Here is a 16,409-nt window from a genome sequence, read left to right on the forward strand (position 1 = left end):
ATCAGGGGGCACCAACTCAGGAACAGAAATCAACTGCGGTGAGCCTGGCGAAGAGGCTTCGGGAGTCAGCTGCGGTGAGCCTGGCGAAGAGGCTTCGGGAGTCAGCTGCGGTGAGCCTGGCGAAGAGGCTTCGGGAGTCAGCTGCGGTGAGCCTGGCGAAGAGGCTTCGGGAGTCAGCTGCGGTGAGCCTGGCGAAGAGGCTTCGGGAGTCAGCTGCGGTGAGCCTGGCGAAGAGGCTTCGGGAGTCAGCTGCGGTGAGCCTGGCGAAGAGGCTTCGGGAGTCAGCTGCTGTGAGCCTGGCGAAGAGGCTTCGGGAGTCAGCTGCGGTGAGCCTGGCGAAGAAGCTTCGGGAGTCAGCTGCTGTGAGCCTGGCGAAGAGGCTTCGGGAGTCAGCTGCGGTGAGCCTGGCGAAGAAGCTTCGGGAGTCAGCTGCTGTGAGCCTGGCGAAGAGGCTTCGGGAGTCAGCTGCGGTGAGCCTGGCGAAGAGGCTTCGGGAGTCAGCTGCGGTGAGCCTGGCGAAGAGGCTTCGGGAGTCAGCTGCGGTGACCCTTGAGAAGAGGCGTCCGGAGTCAGCTGCAAAAACACTGGAGAAACGTCATTAATCAGCTGCACAAATCCTTGAGAATCTCCTTGATTCAGCTGTGAGGACTCTGGAGTGGTGTCCAAAGTCAGCTGCGAAAACACTGGAGAAACGTCAGTCAGCTGCGAGGACCCTGGAGAGGCGTCCAAAGTCAGCTGCGAAAACACTAGAGAAACATCACTCAGTTGTGAGGACCCTGGAGAGGCGTCCGAAGTCACTTGCGAAAACACTAGAGAAACATCACTCAGCTGTGAGGACCCTGGAGAGGCGTCCGAAGTCAGCTGCAAAAATCCTTGAGAAACTCCTTGAAACAACGGTGAGGACCCTGGAGAGGCGTCTGAAGTCACTTGCGAAAACACTGGAGAAACGTCATTAATCAGCTGCACAAATCCTTGAGAATCTCCTTGATTCAGCTGTGAGGACTCTGGAGTGGTGTCCAAAGTCAGCTGCGAAAACACTGGAGAAACGTCAGTCAGCTGCGAGGACCCTGGAGAGGCGTCCAAAGTCAGCTGCGAAAACACTAGAGAAACATCACTCAGCTGTGAGGACCCTGGAGAGGTGTCCGAAGTCAGCTGCAAAAATCCTTGAGAAACTCCTTGAAACAACAGTGAGGACCCTGGAGAGGCGTCTGAAGTCACTTGCGAAAACACTAGAGAAACGTCATTCAGCTGCGTGGACCCTGGAGAGGCGTCCGAAGTCAGCTGCAAAAATCCTTGAGAAACTCCTTGAAACAACGGTGAGGACCCTGGAGAGGCGTCTGAAGTCACTTGCGAAAACACTGGAGAAACGTCACTCAGCTGTGAGGACCCTGGAGAGGCGTCTGAAGTCACTTGCGAAAACACTGGAGAAACAGTACTCAACTGTGAGGACCCTGGAGAGGTGTCCGAAGTCACTTGCGAAAACACTAGAGAAACGTCATTCAGCTGCGTGGACCCTGGAGAGGCGTCCGAAGTCAGCTGCAAAAATCCTTGAGAAACTCCTTGAAACAACGGTGAGGACCCTGGAGAGGCGTCCGAAGTCACTTGAGAAAACACTGGAGAAACGTCATTCAGCTGCGTGGACCCTGGAGAGGCGTCCGAAGTTAGCTGCGAAAACACTGGAGAGGCGTCCGAAATCAGCTGCTTGGACCCTGGATATGCGTCAAAAGTCAGCTGTTTGGACCCTGGAAAGACCGGACTCAGCTGCGAAAACACTGGCGAGGAGTCCGGAATCAGCTGCTTGGACCCTGGATATGCGTCAGAAGTCAGCTGTTTGGACCCTGGAGAAACTGGACTCAGCTGCGAAAACACTGGAGAGGCGTCCGAAATCAGCTGCTTGGACCCTGGATATGCGTCAGAAGTCAGCTGTTTGGACCCTGGAGAAACTGGACTCAGCTGCGAAAACACTGGAGAGGCGTCCGAAATCAGCTGCTTGGACCCTGGATATGCGTCAGAAGTCAGCTGTTTGGACCCTGGAGAAACTGGACTCAGCTGCGAAAACACTGGAGACATTGGACAGACTTGGACAGACGAACTCGGCCTAGGACTGACCCGAACTTGAGAACACGGCACTGGGGCCGGTGAACAAACAAAAAGACCCCTGGAGCCCTTGGGGTGACGACGAGAAAATTGAGCTCGCATGAGGCCCTCAAACTCTTGCACAGAGTTCAGCACTGCTCCCTTCTCAGTCCAGAGCCGCCTCGCCCATTCTCGCGCAGCACCCTTCAGCCTAGACATCATGAACATCACCTTTTGTGTTTCAGAAGGCTGCGGGTCGAGAAGGTTTTGCAGGTAGAGCTGGCTCTGAAGCAGAAAGCCCTCAACCAAAAGGTCGCTTCCATCATAGGGAGCTGGCTTGTAAAGTAAGAAGATTAGAGGAAACCTCATGGAGTCAAACTCCGGAAAATTACTAAGACTAAACATCTCGCTGTGTCCTAGAGAGGGGTTATTATGTCACGGTGGGGCTAATGACTAAACAAAGACAAGACAAAGGGGGCGGACACACACGCAGAGATGTAGGGCAATATATTTATTAATGAACTAAACAAGGGAATGACAAGAGAATGGAACATGAACTAGGTACACAGACTGGGAACACAGACTGGGAACACGGACTGGGAATATAAACTAGGGATACAGACTAAACATAGGTTAGGAACATAGGCTAAACATAAGCTAGGAACATTGGCTAAACACAGGCTAGGAACACTGGCTAAACACAGGCTAGGAACACTGGCTAAACACAGGCTAGGAACACAAACTAAACATAAGCTAGGAACACTGGCTAAACGCAGGCTAGGAACACTGGCTAAACACAGGCTAGGAACACAAACTAAACATAAGCTAGGGACATTGGCTAAACACAGGCTAGGAACACTGGCTAAACCCAGGCTAGGAACACAAACTAAACATAAGCTAGGGACATTGGCTAAACACAGGCTAGGAACACTGGCTAAACACAGGCTAGGAACACAAACTAAACATAAGCTAGGGACATTGGCTAAACACAGGCTAGGAACACTGGCTAAACCCAGGCTAGGAACACAAACTAAACATAAGCTAGGGACATTGGCTAAACACAGGCTAGGAACACTGGCTAAACACAGGCTAGGAACACAAACTAAACATAAGCTAGGGACATTGGCTAAACACAGGCTAGGAACACTGGCTAAACGCAGGCTAGGAACACAAACTAAACATAAGCTAGGGACATTGGCTAAACACAGGCTAGGAACACTGGCTAAACGCAGGCTAGGAACACTGGCTAAACGCAGGCTAGGAACACTGGCTAAACGCAGGCTAGGAACACAAACTAAACATAAGCTAGGGACATTGGCTAAACACAGGCTAGGAACACTGGACAATAACCACCATAAACCAAAATAACCCCTGCCAGCCTGTTCCTCAGCTCTCCTCTTTAAACTGGTCCCTGATTAGGAACAGCTGGGGCTGATTGCTCAGGGGGACCAATCAGGAGTGAGGCCTGGCAGGAGTGAGTGTGCTCACGGAGAAGAGGGGCGTGGCACATATAAGCACACCAAGGCTAGCAGTGTGACAAAGTACTTTGGCACAAATAACACTGAATGGAATGTAAGACTTGGACTTTGATTAGGTTATTGTCAAGATACTGAAATTTTCAACTTCGATACCATACTTAGAAATATCAATATTTAGTAGCATTTTCAATACTAAAGGTAGATAAAATCGAAACTCTTTAAGATACACATATCAAAATAAACAAAATGAAAGTTAATGGTCTGAATCTTTATTGCTGAAACAGTGTTCTTTACCTTAGTGCACATCTTTTAGTGGACCCATGGACCATGAAAAGTACAGTGCGTATCAGGTGTCCTCGAATCTACGGAGAAAAGCTGTTGCGAGTGTCAAGAAACGGCTATTGGAACTGTATCAAGAGCAGAATGTTTTCTGTGGATGCAATGAGAAATTTTTAGATGGCCATGTGTTGAGTGATGAGTGTATGGAGAGAGTGAGTTACAGTGATAAAACTGAGCAGGGCATGATTGGAGAGAGTGATGGAATTGAAACTGAGCAGGGCATAGTTGGAGGGAGTGATGGCATTGAAACTGAGCAGGGCATGGTTGGAGGGAGTGATGGCATTGAAACTGAGCAGGGCATGGTTGGAGGGAGTGATAGCATGGAAATTGAGCAGTGCAATGAGGGACAGTGTGATGATTTCGAAAATGGGGAAGACGTTGTTGAGCCCTTTTGGGATGCATGGGAGCATCATGACATGAGTGAACCTAAGAGTCATGAATGGCAACCTGACCTAGCGCAATCTTTGGCAAACTGGGCAGTAGAATTTGGTATTAAGCTTGTAGCTCTTTCAACTCTTCTTGTCCTTCTGAGACCCTGGCACCCTGACCTCCCAAAAGATGCAAGGACCTTGCTTAAAACAAAGACAAATTATCAGGTCTCACAAATTAAAGGAGGGATGTTCTTTTACTTTGGAATTCTAAACTCGCTGAACAACACGCTAGCTCTGATCTGGGAAAATGTAAAAAATGGTCATGTATTCAAAATACAGTTAAATTTTGATGGGCTTCCTTTGTTCAAAAGTTCCAATACTCAATTTTGGCCTATTCTAGGGTTACTAAAAGGATACACATCTGCAAAACCATTTGTGATTGGTATTTTTAGTGGTGTTAGCAAGCCGAAATGTTTAGAAGAATATCTAAAAAGTCTTGTGGAAGAGTTAAAAACTTTACATTCTGGATTTATTTTCAAGGGTAAGACCTTCTTCATAACTGTCTCCTCAGTAATATGCGATGCACCTGCTAGGGCATTTATTAAAGGCATAAAGGGCCACTCTGGATATTATGGATGCGATAAATGTGTGACTCGTGGCAGACGAATCAATCACAATGTTGCTTTTCCTGAATTAGATGCTCAGAGAAGGACTGATGAAAGTTTCAGGTTATATACTGATGAAGAGCATCATACAACAACATCCCCTCTGACAAATACATACATAGGCATGGTATCGAAATTCCCACATGATTATATGCATCTATCATGTTTAGGAGTGATGCGAAAATTAGTGGTGCTGTGGTCAAGTGGACCCCTTAAAACTAGACTACAATCAAGGGACCTAAACAAAGTGTCAGAAAATCTTAAACAATTAAAGTACAATATACCCTCTGAATTTGCACGGAAACCAAGAGGGCTAGATGAGACCTGTAGGTGGAAAGCATCAGAGTGGCGCCAATTCATGCTGTATTCAGGACCAGTTGTGCTGCGAAATGTACTTTCATCAGCCCTTTTCCAAAACTTCATGTTGTTTTCCACTGCCATGTTTATCTTGGCCCACCCATTTTTGTGTATGGACTTAAACGACTTTGCAAAATCTTTGCTTCTGACGTTTGTTTCACATTTTGGTGAGACCTATGGAATGCAGTACATATCATACAATGTTCATGGTCTTGTGCACCTTGCAGATGATGTCAAAGAACATGGACATTTAGATACAATATCAGGGTTTCCGTTTGAAAATTATTTGGGGCAGCTGAAAAGACTTGTCAGGCAGCCACATTTCCCTGTAGCTCAGATTATTCGTCGCTTATCAGAAATGGAAAGCATAATAAAAGAAAACATCAGTCAACCATTTTCACATTGTTTGAGAAAGGAACACAATCACGGTCCTGTACCTCTCAGTATGAGTAATGCTACCCATCAGTACAGCGAATTATCTCTGGAGAGTTTTTGCATTAAAACTTCTAAAGGTGATAATTGTGTTCGCATTGGTGATACAATAGCTCTGGTTAGAAACATTCTTGATGTTGAGGGAACAGTGGTGTTGGTTTACAATGAATTCAAAACAAAAGCAAATTACTTTGATTATCCGTTGACTTCTACTCATTTGGGGATATTTCTGCTTTCTAATCTTGACTCAACCTTGCTGTACACATCTGCTGTTGATTCAGTTTGTAAGTATGTATTACTTCCATTTAAGGATGATTTTGTTGGAATTCCTCTGATTCATGTGTAAGAGTAGAAGAGGGTTGAGGGATGTCAATAGTCTGACAACATACATTTCATTAACAAGTAATTGTTATAATTTGTCTTGCTGCTGTAAAAGGATTTTGTTGTAAATCACTTGCCCTGTGGACTTGACTCAAATGTGAGATTATTGCTTATGTGAATAATTGCTGATATTCTATGTTTCCTCCACATAATCAAAGTTCAAATCCTTGTTCACTCAAAAATGTTTGGTTTTATTCATACAAAAATCTTTTACAGTTTAAAAGTAACAAAAAGGGACAGGGCTGAAACAAACCTTTGGATATACTGCATTGTTAATTTTATTTTGCTAATTGCACAATTGTTACTATGTACTTCCCTTACTCTTTGGTACAGTAAATAAAGATTTACTAGATGTATTTCTTTTCTCAGTTTGTTTTGTCAGTCTCTTTTAAAGACATAACAGAAGTACAGAATTACAACACTGTGACGGTCACATTAAAACGTAAGTGACTCCCTTAACATTTTTTTTTTCATGAATACTAGCGATACTTCTGTTTGTTAGGTTTGGAGCTTTGTTTGTTAGGTTTCTGTTTGTTAGGTTTAGAGAGAATGTTCACATTAGAGAAGAAAATGTTTATTTATTTATTTATTTTTAGTATACAGCCATTGTTTGTGCTTTATTTCATCAGTATTGTGACCAGGTCCAAAGTAGTCCCCACATAATATAGTAAATGATTGTAAACACTTTTCTGTTTTTCCACTACAGGATGTTTCACATTGTGGAATTTGCAGACAAAAAGGTTGCAGTAGTCCCAGCTGTTTGGGTATCGAATGGAATCTGTAGCTGGCCCCCATACAAAAATGGAAACGAGATGAGCAAGGCAGTGAAAAAGCAAGAAATTCCGAATCCAGACTGGGCAAAATACGCTGTCATAGTGAGATGCACGAAAAGTGTGTAATTTCAAAATACTCATGAATAGCTTTCTTGTGAAGTATGTCATGCCACAGCTTACCATATAATGATTTAATTAATCACCTGTTTTCTAAAATGTTTGCAATAACAAAATGCTTGAAGTTGAATTTTATGAATATGTAATTCCATGCTATACCATATTTAGTTCTGACCACATACTGGTTGGCTGAGACACGCTCAGTGCCAATGCACATGTTAACTGGGGTTATTATAGTCCTTGTCTTATTCAGTTTAAGTTTACTGTATATGCACATTTGGAACCCTGCACTTAAAACTGTTTTCATAAATATATTTACTGAGCATTCTAAGAAAACCTGAGCCAGTCAGACTTGAGAGAGCTATTATATAATGCTACATAAATGCTTCTGCCTTTATTTTGCCATCAGATTCATACGATGCTATAAGGCCTAAATTAGCACTGGCTGAACAGCAAAGTGATCTGCAAACAGAGAGTGAAGATGACACAATGCCCTCATACAAAAGAAGGAAAGGAAGGTAAATGTTCTATTAGCCAAATAACTACATGCCACCAACTGATGATTAAGACTAATGGGACATTATGGACAATTACCCAACCTTGCTGTCACTGTATTTTGGGTGTGAATGTCAAGTCTACTTAAGTTGGTTGTCTAGTAGCTGGAGGTTAACAACATCAGGTACAAAAATCTTCAGTTATCACATGATGCATACTTTGAATGGTAAATCTACAAGAGGCAAAGTTGTTTTATATGCATCAGCAATAACTTTCCTGGAGTTGGCTTACTACAAGTTCATGAAATACTGTCTGCAGTTGTGTTCTCTGCTGAGTGTCATTATCAGAGGCCAATATGGACAAGCTCTTGATGCACAGAACACAATCGTTTATTGATACGTTAATATTAACCTTGGAACGTCTCCAGAGTTAATGGGTCAATTTGGTGCTTTTTTTTTTTTACCTAAATCCTTATAATTATACATAAAACTTGCTAACGTGTTCTGTGCATCAAGAGCTTGTCCATATTGGCCTCTGATAATGACACTCAGCAGAGAACACAACTGCAGACAGTATTTCATGAACTGTAGTAAGCCCAACTCCAGGAAAGTTATTGCTGATGCATATAAAACAACTTGCCTCTTGTAGATTTAAATTCAAAGTATGCATATGTTGATAAACTGAAGATTTTTGTACTGATGTTGTTAACCTCCAGCTACTAGACAACCAACTAATGCGACATCACCACCCAATGTGCCAGAAAGAACTCTAGGTACATTCTTGTTAAACATTTTCTGTTTTCTAAATAAATGCATATTTCACGTGTTATGCCTTGCTTGAATATGATGTAGAAATTCTGATCTGTCGACTACACTGCGTGTAAACAGGATCATTGTTCATCTTTCTTTAGGCATCACACCACCACCCCTGTTTCCACCACCTCAGCTCCGAACAACATTGATGGTAAATACCCCAGCAACCCGACAAATGCAGAGCGAGGCAGATGCATGTAAGCAGCTTTAAATTCAAACGAATGCAAGAAAAGTTGGTAAAATGCTATTATTATTATTATTATTGTTATTGTTATTGTTATACTCCAGCTACTAGTCAAGCCACTGATGCTGGGACAGTACCACCCAATGTGCCTGAAAGAACTCTAGGTACATCATTCTTGTTAATCATTTTAAATTAAATTATAATATACTGACTATATTGCAGTGTTAACAGGTTAATTGTTTATCTTTCTATAGGCATCACAGCACAAACACCTCAGCTACCGACATCACTTAGGTTAAATACCCCAGCAAGGAGACAACTGCAGATCGAGACAACCACACGTAAGTAGTTCTAATTGAAAATAGATTCTAAAGAATGTGTAACATTCAGGAGTGAGCAAGCTTTTTTTTTTTTTTGCTTAAAATATAATACACTAGTTTGTTAGAGAGTAATGTTTGCTGACACACCAGTCTCCATCAAGCCTAAATGTGGGGTCAGCACTGATTACATTCTTGAATCCATTCCTTTTTGGGACATAGGGACATGTGCTAACAGTCTTAATATTTCATAGCTGTGCAGATCGAAATTCTCACTCAGCTTGAAATAATCAAGCAGCAACAGGCCCAAATCCTGCTGTTACTACAAAAACAAAACTCTATGGGTGCTATGGGTACAGACCAGACAGAAGTGGTGGCGATAGCAGCAAAGTTTCCCATTAAGGACAGGAGTGGTCTTACCACACTAGAGCAGGAGCTTCGTGAAAGCCCAGCCATCAAAGAGAAAGCAGTAAGTAAATACAGTATGAAAGTGATTTATTTGCCACTATGCTTGTACACAGCAGAATTGGTCCATTCGCATTCGACCCATCCATGTAATGAAACACACACATTGTGTGTGTGTGTATATGTATGTGTGTGTGTGTGTTTATATATATATCTACATATTACAATATATATATACCGTACCACCGTGCCGTCCTATATATATATATATATATATATATATATATATATATATATATATATATATATATATACAGTGTATCACAAAAGTGAGTACACCCCTCACATTTCTGCAAATATTTTATTATATCTTTTCATGGGACAACACTATAGAACTAAAACTTGGATATAACTTAGAGTAGTCAGTGTACAACTTGTACAGCAGTGTAGATTTACTGTCTTCTGAAAATAACTCAACACACAACCATTAATGTCTAAATAGCTGGCAACATAAGTGAGTACACCCCACAGTGAACATGTCCAAATTGTGCCCAAAGTGTCAATATTTTGTGTGACCACCATTATTATCCAGCACTGCCTTAACCCTCCTGGGCATGGAATTCACCAGAGCTGCACAGGTTGCTACTGGAATCCTCTTCCACTCCTCCATGATGACATCACGGAGCTGGTGGATGTTAGACACCTTGAACTCCTCCACCTTCCACTTGAGGATGCGCCACAGGTGCTCAATTGGGTTTAGTCCATCACCTTTACCTTCAGCTTCCTCAGCAAGGCAGTTGTCATCTTGGAGGTTGTGTTTGGGGTCGTTGTCGTGTTGGAAAACTGCCATGAGGCCCAGTTTTCGAAGGGAGGGGATCATGCTCTGTTTCAGAATGTCACAGTACATGTTGGAATTCATGTTTCCCTCAATGAACTGCAGCTCCCCAGTGCCAGCAACACTCATGCAGCCCAAGACCATGATGCTACCACCACCATGCTTGACTGTAGGCAAGATACAGTTGTCTTGGTACTTCTCACCAGGGCGCCGCCACACATGCTGGACACCATCTGAGCCAAACAAGTTTATCTTGGTCTCCTCAGACCACAGGGCATTCCAGTAATCCATGTTCTTGGACTGCTTGTCTTCAGCAAACTGTTTGCGGGCTTTCTTGTGCGTCAGCTTCCTTCTGGGATGACGACCATGCAGACCGAGTTGATGCAGTGTGCGGCGTATGGTCTGAGCACTGACAGGCTGACCTCCCACGTCTTCAACCTCTGCAGCAATGCTGGCAGCACTCATGTGTCTATTTTTTAAAGCCAACCTCTGGATATGACGCCGAACACGTGGACTCAACTTCTTTGGTCGACCCTGGCGAAGCCTGTTCCGAGTGGAACCTGTCCTGGAAAACCGCTGTATGACCTTGGCCACCATGCTGTAGCTCAGTTTCAGGGTGTTAGCAATCTTCTTATAGCCCAGGCCATCTTTGTGGAGAGCAACAATTCTATTTCTCACATCCTCAGAGAGTTCTTTGCCATGAGGTGCCATGTTGAATATCCAGTGGCCAGTATGAGAGAATTGTACCCAAAACACCAAATTTAACAGCCCTGCTCCCCATTTACACCTGGGACCTTGACACATGACACCAGGGAGGGACAACGACACATTTGGGCACAATTTGGACATGTTCGCTGTGGGGTGTACTCACTTATGTTGCAGCTATTTAGACATTAATGGCTGTGTGTTGAGTTATTTTCAGAAGACAGTAAATCTACACTGCTATACAAGCTGTACACTGACCACTCTAAGTTATATCCAAGTTTCATGTCTATAGTGTTGTCCCATGAAAAGATATAATGAAATATTTGCAGAAATGTGAGGGGTGTACTCACTTTTGTGATACACTGTATATTATAATATAATATATAATATATATATTATAATATGCTATAATATAATATGCACACACACACATACACTAGTGAAGTGAACACAAATGCCTAGAGTGATGAGCAGCCTCCACAGCACCCAGGGAACAATTCGGAGTAAGGTGCCTTGCCCAAGGGTACTTCAGCCGTATCATGACTGGGCTTTACTGGGAATCGAACCGGGGACCTTCAGATCACAATGCCGGTTCCTTAAGCCCATGACTGCCCTAATATCAGGGGTGGGAAGCCTTTTTTGTTCGTATTATGATTGTGTTCTAGTGCTTCTTTTTTTAGATTTCACATCTGATCACTACTTTTAACTTTTTTAAAAGAATTGTAAATTAACTTACACAATGTCAACTTATTGCTGTTTTGCTTCAGATAAACTATTTTGGCATCATCGGGGGTACAAATGTAAGAGATACGACATGGCGTACTCTTCAGAAGATGATTTCAAATGACCTTGCTAGATCAATGAACTGGAAAGGGGCCAATGGAAAGGTCTCATTCAGCGACTCATGTTTACGAGAAATAGTCAATCGTAAGTACACTGATTAATAATCACATAAAAGACAGTGTCATGTTCAGGAGGGACAAACTACATAACATATTGTAGATCTCAGTTTTCCTGAGGGACAGGTGGGATCTATAGCACTTTCCTACCCAGGGGTCCTTTACTGTCATAATCTGACCATGAGGACTCTCCTAATTTCAAGTACTGTTTTTAAGTGATAGATATTTGCCTAACATGTCATGTTTCTCTATTTTAGAGTCAGTGAGAAAAATTTTTGTGTGCGCAGAAGCCACAGATGTAGCCATTGAGTCAGTGGTAAAAAGATGGCTACATCTGGCTCCAGATAGAGATGGAGGGAGAAAGGAGAGGGCAAGGAGACAAGAGGAGGTAATTTCTGCATTACATACCTCTCTACTATATTTCAAACAGTTGAATGGGTAGCTGATTTGTAGAGGCATGCAGTCGATGTCGATGTATAGTGACCTGTTTTCTTAAACAACAACAAAAAAAAAACATTAAAAAAAAAAAAATTAAAAAGGGGAAGCTTGCCACCAGTCAAAAGTCAGTGTAGAACCACAATTGAATTATAGATTAGATGAGATTTATGTCCATTAGAAAACTGATTCACTGCTCCTGCATTTTACAGCTCCAGTGAAAGACTAGAAGAACTGGTAAGATATGGAAGATACGGCCTGATGTGGAAGAGGAAATGCAGCTCTACAAACAGGAAAAGTCATTCCATTTGATTCTAATTTACAGCACATGGTAGCGGTCACTAAAAAGGAAATGATTTAGTCCCCATGGTTTAGTAATCCATTCTCGGTTTATAAACTGTACCCGTTAATTTGTAATCCGTACTCCTGATTTTGTAAAATACCCGTGGATTTGTGAAATGTAATCTCAAATTTAAAATTAGAAACCTTATTTTGTAAACTTTACCCAGGTTTATATATGTTTGTTATAGCATAGCATGCTCTAAGTTTATACTAGTACAGGTTTTTATTATACACACATATGGCTCTGCCCTCATAAATTATAATTAATGTGGAATAAAATCTGTTTTCTACTTAGTAAACATAATATATGTATAATGTGATATCTATCTGTCTGTCTCTATCTATCTATCTCTCCATCTATCTGTATCTGTATATATCTGTCTATATATACTATATATATCCATCTATCTATATATCTGTCTATCTTATCTCTCTATCTATAGATATCTAACTATTTCTAACTCTGTCTCTATATCTATTTGTCTATCTATGTATTTGTCTATATATCTATTTCTATATCTATCTCTAACTCTATCTATCTATCTCGCTATCTATCTAGATATGTATGTCTATATATCTGTCTATATATCTAGATCTATCTCTATCTATTTGTATATGTATATATATATATGTGTGTGTGTGTGTGTATATATATATATATATATATATATATACAGTGTATCACAAAAGTGAGTACACCCCTCACATTTCTGCAGATATTTAAGTATATCTTTTCATGGGACAACACTGACAAAATGACACTTTGACACAATGAAAAGTAGTCTGTGTGCAGCTTATATAACAGTGTAAATTTATTCTTCCCTCAAAATAACTCAATATACAGCCATTAATGTCTAAACCACTGGCAACAAAAGTGAGTACACCCCTAAGAGACTACACCCCTAAATGTCCAAATTGAGCACTGCTTGTCATTTTCCCTCCAAAATGTCATGTGATTTGTTAGTGTTACTAGGTCTCAGGTGTGCATAGGGAGCAGGTGTGTTCAATTTAGTAGTACAGCTCTCACACTCTCTCATACTGGTCACTGAAAGTTCCAACATGGCACCTCATGGCAAAGAACTCTCTGAGGATCTTAAAAGACGAATTGTTGCGCTACATGAAGATGGCCAAGGCTACAAGAAGATTGCCAACACCCTGAAAGTGAGCTGCAGCACAGTGGCCAAGATCATCCAGCGTTTTAAAAGAGCAGGGTCCACTCAGAAAAGACCTCGCGTTGGTCGTCCAAAGAAGCTGAGTGCACGTGCTCAGCGTCACATCCAACTGCTGTCTTTGAAAGATAGGCGCAGGAGTGCTGTCAGCATTGCTGCAGAGATTGAAAAGGTGGGGGGTCAGCCTGTCAGTGCTCAGACCATACGCCGCACACTACATCAAATTGGTCTGCATGGCTGTCACCCCAGAAGGAAGCCTCTTCTGAAGTCTCTACACAAGAAAGCCCACAAACAGTTTGCTGAAGACATGTCAACAAAGGACATGGATTACTGGAACCATGTCCTATGGTCTGATGAGACCAAGATTAATTTGTTTGGTTCAGATGGTCTCAAGCATGTGTGGAGGCAATCAGGTGAGGAGTACAAAGATAAGTGTGTCATGCCTACAGTCAAGCATGGTGGTGGGAATGCCATGGTCTGGGGCTGCATGAGTGCAGCAGGTGTTGGGGAGTTACATTTCATTGAGGGACACATGAACTCCAATATGTACTGTGAAATACTGAAGCAGAGCATGATCCCCTCCCTCCGGAAACTGGGTCGCAGGGCAGTGTTCCAGCATGATAATGACCCCAAACACACCTCTAAGACGACCACTGCTTTATTGAAGAGGCTGAGGGTAAAGGTGATGGACTGGCCAAGCATGTCTCCAGACCTAAACCCAATAGAACATCTTTGGGGCATCCTCAAGCGGAAGGTGGAGGAGCGCAAAGTCTCGAATATCCGCCAGCTCCGTGATGTCGTCATGGAGGAGTGGAAAAGCATTCCAGTGGCAACCTGTGAAGCTCTGGTAAACTCCACGCCCAGGAGAGTTAAGGCAGTTCTGGGAAATAATGGTGGCCACACAAAATATTGACACTTCAGGAACTTTCACTAAGGGGTGTACTCACTTTTGTTGCCGGTGGTTTAGACATTAATGGCTGTATATTGAGTTTTTTTGAGGGAAGAATAAATTTACACTGTTATATAAGCTGCACACAGACTACTTTTCATTGTGTCAAAGTGTCATTTTGTCAGTGTTGTCCCATGAAAAGATATACTTAAATATCTGCAGAAATGTGAGGGGTGTACTCACTTTTGTGATACACTGTATATATATATTTATATGTATATATATATGTATATATATATGTATATGTATATATATATGTGTATATATATATATATATATATATATATATATATATATATATACATATATACATATAAATATATATATATCATGATTTAGGATTGTGTATACTGCAGTTGCCATTTTTTTATAGAGACATTGTATTGTAATGTATGTAAATCGTTATTTAATAAAAGCAGTCATTTTCCATGTAACCTGATTCTGTTTTCTGAGGGAAGGATTGGCAGACAGGGTGGGATAAGATGGGGGGATACTGGTAATAAGCCGAAACTGGGCCGAGTCAGGTACTTACGGCATACATCTGGCTCAAACTAGGCCGTATTATGGCTTGCCGGTCGAGGGCCGATTCATTTGAGCCGTATCTCAGCCGTAACACTCGGCCGAGTCCGGGCCGAGTTATTCCCAGACTCGGGCCATAAATATCGGGCCGCGCTGCGGCCGTGATTCACAACCGAGACAACGCCGACTCGGCGCGCCGGCATCGGGCCGACTGGTTTTTTTCCGGCATGCGCGATTCGGGCCGCTTGTGGGCCGATACAATTTTGCTAGCTGGGTGTAGATTGAAAAAAAAGAAAGAAAAGTTCTAACAAACATGTTATCAAACACATATTTATGTTAATGAATAGATTTAAATATCTGTCTACAACAATTTAAATAAATAGACCTTAACTAAGTAGCCTATTTTTCAAGACTATTGAAACATTTCACATGAAAACGTAAGAATACATAATTCCAAATATATGGTTTGTTCAAGGTAGAATCTGTGAATGTGATAAACAATGTAAAAGTGTTCCAAAAATAATTAGATGGAAATTATAAAGTGCACTCAATCAGACCTTAATCATTATGGTTGTGTATATGGTAAATAGACTGCAATTATATTGTGTCAAAGTGGCTTAAAGTCCAAACTGTCTATATCAGGGGTCATCAAACTACGGCCCGATGCTTCTGTGTGCAGACTTTTTCGAAGTTGAAACACCTTAAATCTCCAACCAGATCCAGACTCACTGATCAACATTTATTAGCTATTATGACTGGCAGTAACAAATATGGAACCTGACGCTTACTGTCGTCAGGCAAAAGCAGACTCACAGTTCACACTGTATGAGGAAGGATAATGGAAATTATTGAAATAAATACAATTTCTGCATTACCATTATGAAGTACAATTATACAAAGCACAGACAATACATCCAGTATACATACAGTAGTAAATAGCTTTTTTGGGTGTGTTTACTATTTCACCTGCGGTCCGGCCCCCGAAACACTGAAGAACAGTAATCTGGCCCTTTGGTTAAAAAGTTTGAGGACCCCTGGTCTATATAATTATTTTGTCTACGTAAGGAATTAATCACATTTACCCTTCTTTAGGCTTGTTCCAAAAACACAACATTTTGTAGAGGATGTTGTCCCCCTCTATAGTCTCTCAGAATTTAGAGGTCATTTCAGACTCACCAAAGGACAAGTGGAGGTACGTAGAGTATGTGGAAGCCACATAATCATCCAGATGGTTTCAATGTTATCATGATAACCGTCTTTTCTCTCACTTACTATTTAGGATCTTATAAACACGTTTGGCCCTGTCTATATGAATCCACAGCAAACAAAATTGCCACTGACAAAGAGTGTCCTA

At 41.9% G+C, this 16,409-nt stretch overlaps 1 protein-coding gene and 1 long non-coding RNA gene across 4 annotated transcripts; both read left to right on the forward strand.

Annotated features, from left to right (window-relative positions):
- Positions 1-6,467: 6,467 nt before the first annotated feature.
- On the forward strand, positions 6,468-7,502 carry LOC134316350 (uncharacterized). Its single transcript, XR_010013079.1, has 3 exons — positions 6,468-6,541; positions 6,806-6,990; positions 7,399-7,502. It is a non-coding gene; the product is annotated as an uncharacterized LOC134316350 (long non-coding RNA).
- A 597-nt stretch (positions 7,503-8,099) lies between these two features.
- Positions 8,100-12,740, forward strand: LOC134316351 (uncharacterized). 3 transcript variants are annotated; one of them, XM_062996708.1, is made up of 8 exons: positions 8,100-8,256; positions 8,395-8,493; positions 8,585-8,644; positions 8,735-8,821; positions 9,052-9,266; positions 11,510-11,669; positions 11,899-12,029; positions 12,289-12,740. In XM_062996708.1, the coding sequence occupies exons 2-8, from the start codon at positions 8,445-8,447 to the stop codon at positions 12,295-12,297; spliced, it is 711 nt and encodes a 236-aa protein (XP_062852778.1). In that variant the 5' UTR covers positions 8,100-8,256; positions 8,395-8,444; the 3' UTR covers positions 12,298-12,740. The 3 variants fall into 3 exon arrangements, with proteins under 3 accessions (XP_062852778.1, XP_062852776.1, XP_062852777.1); XM_062996706.1 differs by lacking the exon at positions 12,289-12,740 and having other exon boundaries at positions 11,899-12,279; XM_062996707.1 differs by lacking the exon at positions 12,289-12,740 and having other exon boundaries at positions 11,929-12,279.
- The last annotated feature ends 3,669 nt before the right edge of the window (positions 12,741-16,409 follow it).

This window comes from Trichomycterus rosablanca, chromosome 6 (assembly GCF_030014385.1).
Source record: "Trichomycterus rosablanca isolate fTriRos1 chromosome 6, fTriRos1.hap1, whole genome shotgun sequence".
NCBI lineage: Eukaryota > Metazoa > Chordata > Actinopteri > Siluriformes > Trichomycteridae > Trichomycterus > Trichomycterus rosablanca.

Excerpts from the sequence above, each read along its gene's own strand:
- LOC134316351 (XM_062996706.1), top strand. The coding sequence starts at position 8,445 with ATGGTAAATACCCCAGCAACCCGACAAATGCAGAGCGAGGCAGATGCA. Across the intron at positions 8,645-8,734 it reads TGTGCCTGAAAGAACTCTAG|GCATCACAGCACAAACACCT; the intron begins GTACATCATTCT and ends ATCTTTCTATAG. Across the intron at positions 9,267-11,509 it reads CAGCCATCAAAGAGAAAGCA|ATAAACTATTTTGGCATCAT; the intron begins GTAAGTAAATAC and ends GTTTTGCTTCAG.